Genomic DNA, 1,463 nt, shown 5'->3' on the forward strand with positions numbered 1-1,463 from the left:
CAGGTTGACCTGAAACTTGCTATGTAGCCCAGGCTGGCATCTCTTGATCCTCCTCTTGTCTCTTTATCCCTAGGATTGCAGATATGCACCACCACACGGAGCTGTCCATGCCTCAATAGAACTAGGCAGAACACCTGGGAGGGCATATGCTGAGGACAGGAATCAGTGTTAGACTCACAGATCCTTTTGGGTCTTACCATCAACACAGCCTTGGTCCCTGGCCAAAAACCTCTGAAATTTCCATTTGCTCAATTATAGATACGATTAAGTCAATGTATATATTAACTAGGCACCTGTACTCAGAACTCTCTTAGGTGCTCACGACACCCGCCCCCCTCAGTGATCTCTGCTGCTTTCCACCTAAGAGCCTAACAGCTTGAAGCTTGGGCCACAGAGATTTTGCCCTCATGTTCCCAATACACAGCACTCTTGTCTTTGCTGAAGTTGCTCCTGTTTCTCACTGGATTCCCACCTAGTGTGTGGACACTAAGTAATGTCTCTTTAGTCTCCAAAGCCAACAAGTCTCAGGGGGCTCAGGAAAGGAGCAGAGCTCCTCCTGCCCTCGGAAAGTGGCCACTGTAGACTGGACCCATCACCTGCCTTAAGTGATCACACCTGCCCACCAGCAGGAACTTTGACTGGAGACACAAAGTGTTCACATGCTATCTTATAGCTACCTTAGCTGCAAACATCCTCAGAGGCTGATTTTATAAAAATGGGGAAACTGAGGCTGGGAGAGGCGAAGCAAATAGTCCTGGACGTCTCCAGCTATGCGGCTGAATTCTGGGGTCAACTTGTGGCACTGTGTCTGGGTACTGAATTGGGGCGCGGGCGGGGCAGAAAACCCGGAACGACCCGGTGTGTCGCTAGAGCTGCTAGAGAGCCTAGACGTTTCCAACGGTGGTCTGAGTTCAGACAACCTGATCTCGGTTTCTTGTGGGTGCAGCTGTCAAAGCTGGGGACAACGAAGGGTGGGGGTGGAGTCTGCCCTCTGCAGCCCAAACCCCACACCCCGGAGCTGACCGGTCGCACGTTCCCCATTCCGACGTTAGCCAGTGAGTTGGATGCAGGGCCGATCCGCCCCCTTGGGGCCGAATTTCCCATCTCGGTGCTTCGGCCCCCTCCCAGAGGGGCAGGGCCGGACCACGAACGCGCGGGCAGTGGGCCGGGGTGGACCCCACGTGCGGGTGGGCGCAGGCGGTGCGCGGCCCAGCTGGGGTCTGCGCCATCCCGGGCGTCCCCGGCTCTGGGCGCACCGGCAAGGACGGGGATCCCGCGCTCCCGCCCTCCACTGGCTCCCACCCGCACCCGACCCCCTCGCTTCTACCTGCGGCTGGTTCCCGGGCGCCGCGACGCTCCTCTGCAGTACGCTGCCCGCCGGGGGCCCCTGCGACATGCCGCGCGCTCGCCCCGCCCGGCGCCCTGCACGCGGGCTGAGCTACCCGCGCCGAGCCGCCCGCATC

At 58.9% G+C, this 1,463-nt stretch overlaps 1 protein-coding gene across 1 annotated transcript in view; it reads right to left on the reverse strand.

Annotated features, from left to right (window-relative positions):
- Positions 1-1,463, reverse strand: part of Batf3 (basic leucine zipper ATF-like transcription factor 3) — a 14,475-nt gene extending 13,012 nt beyond the window's left edge. The window contains exon 1 of the mRNA XM_008824831.3: positions 1,328-1,463. Coding sequence (XP_008823053.1) covers positions 1,328-1,396 — 69 coding nt within the window. The 5' untranslated portion in view covers positions 1,397-1,463. The remainder of the gene's footprint in view (positions 1-1,327) is intronic.

This window comes from Nannospalax galili, unplaced genomic scaffold, assembly GCF_000622305.1.
Source record: "Nannospalax galili isolate Female #2095 unplaced genomic scaffold, S.galili_v1.0 scaffold648, whole genome shotgun sequence".
In the NCBI taxonomy this organism is placed as follows: Eukaryota; Metazoa; Chordata; class Mammalia; order Rodentia; family Spalacidae; genus Nannospalax; species Nannospalax galili.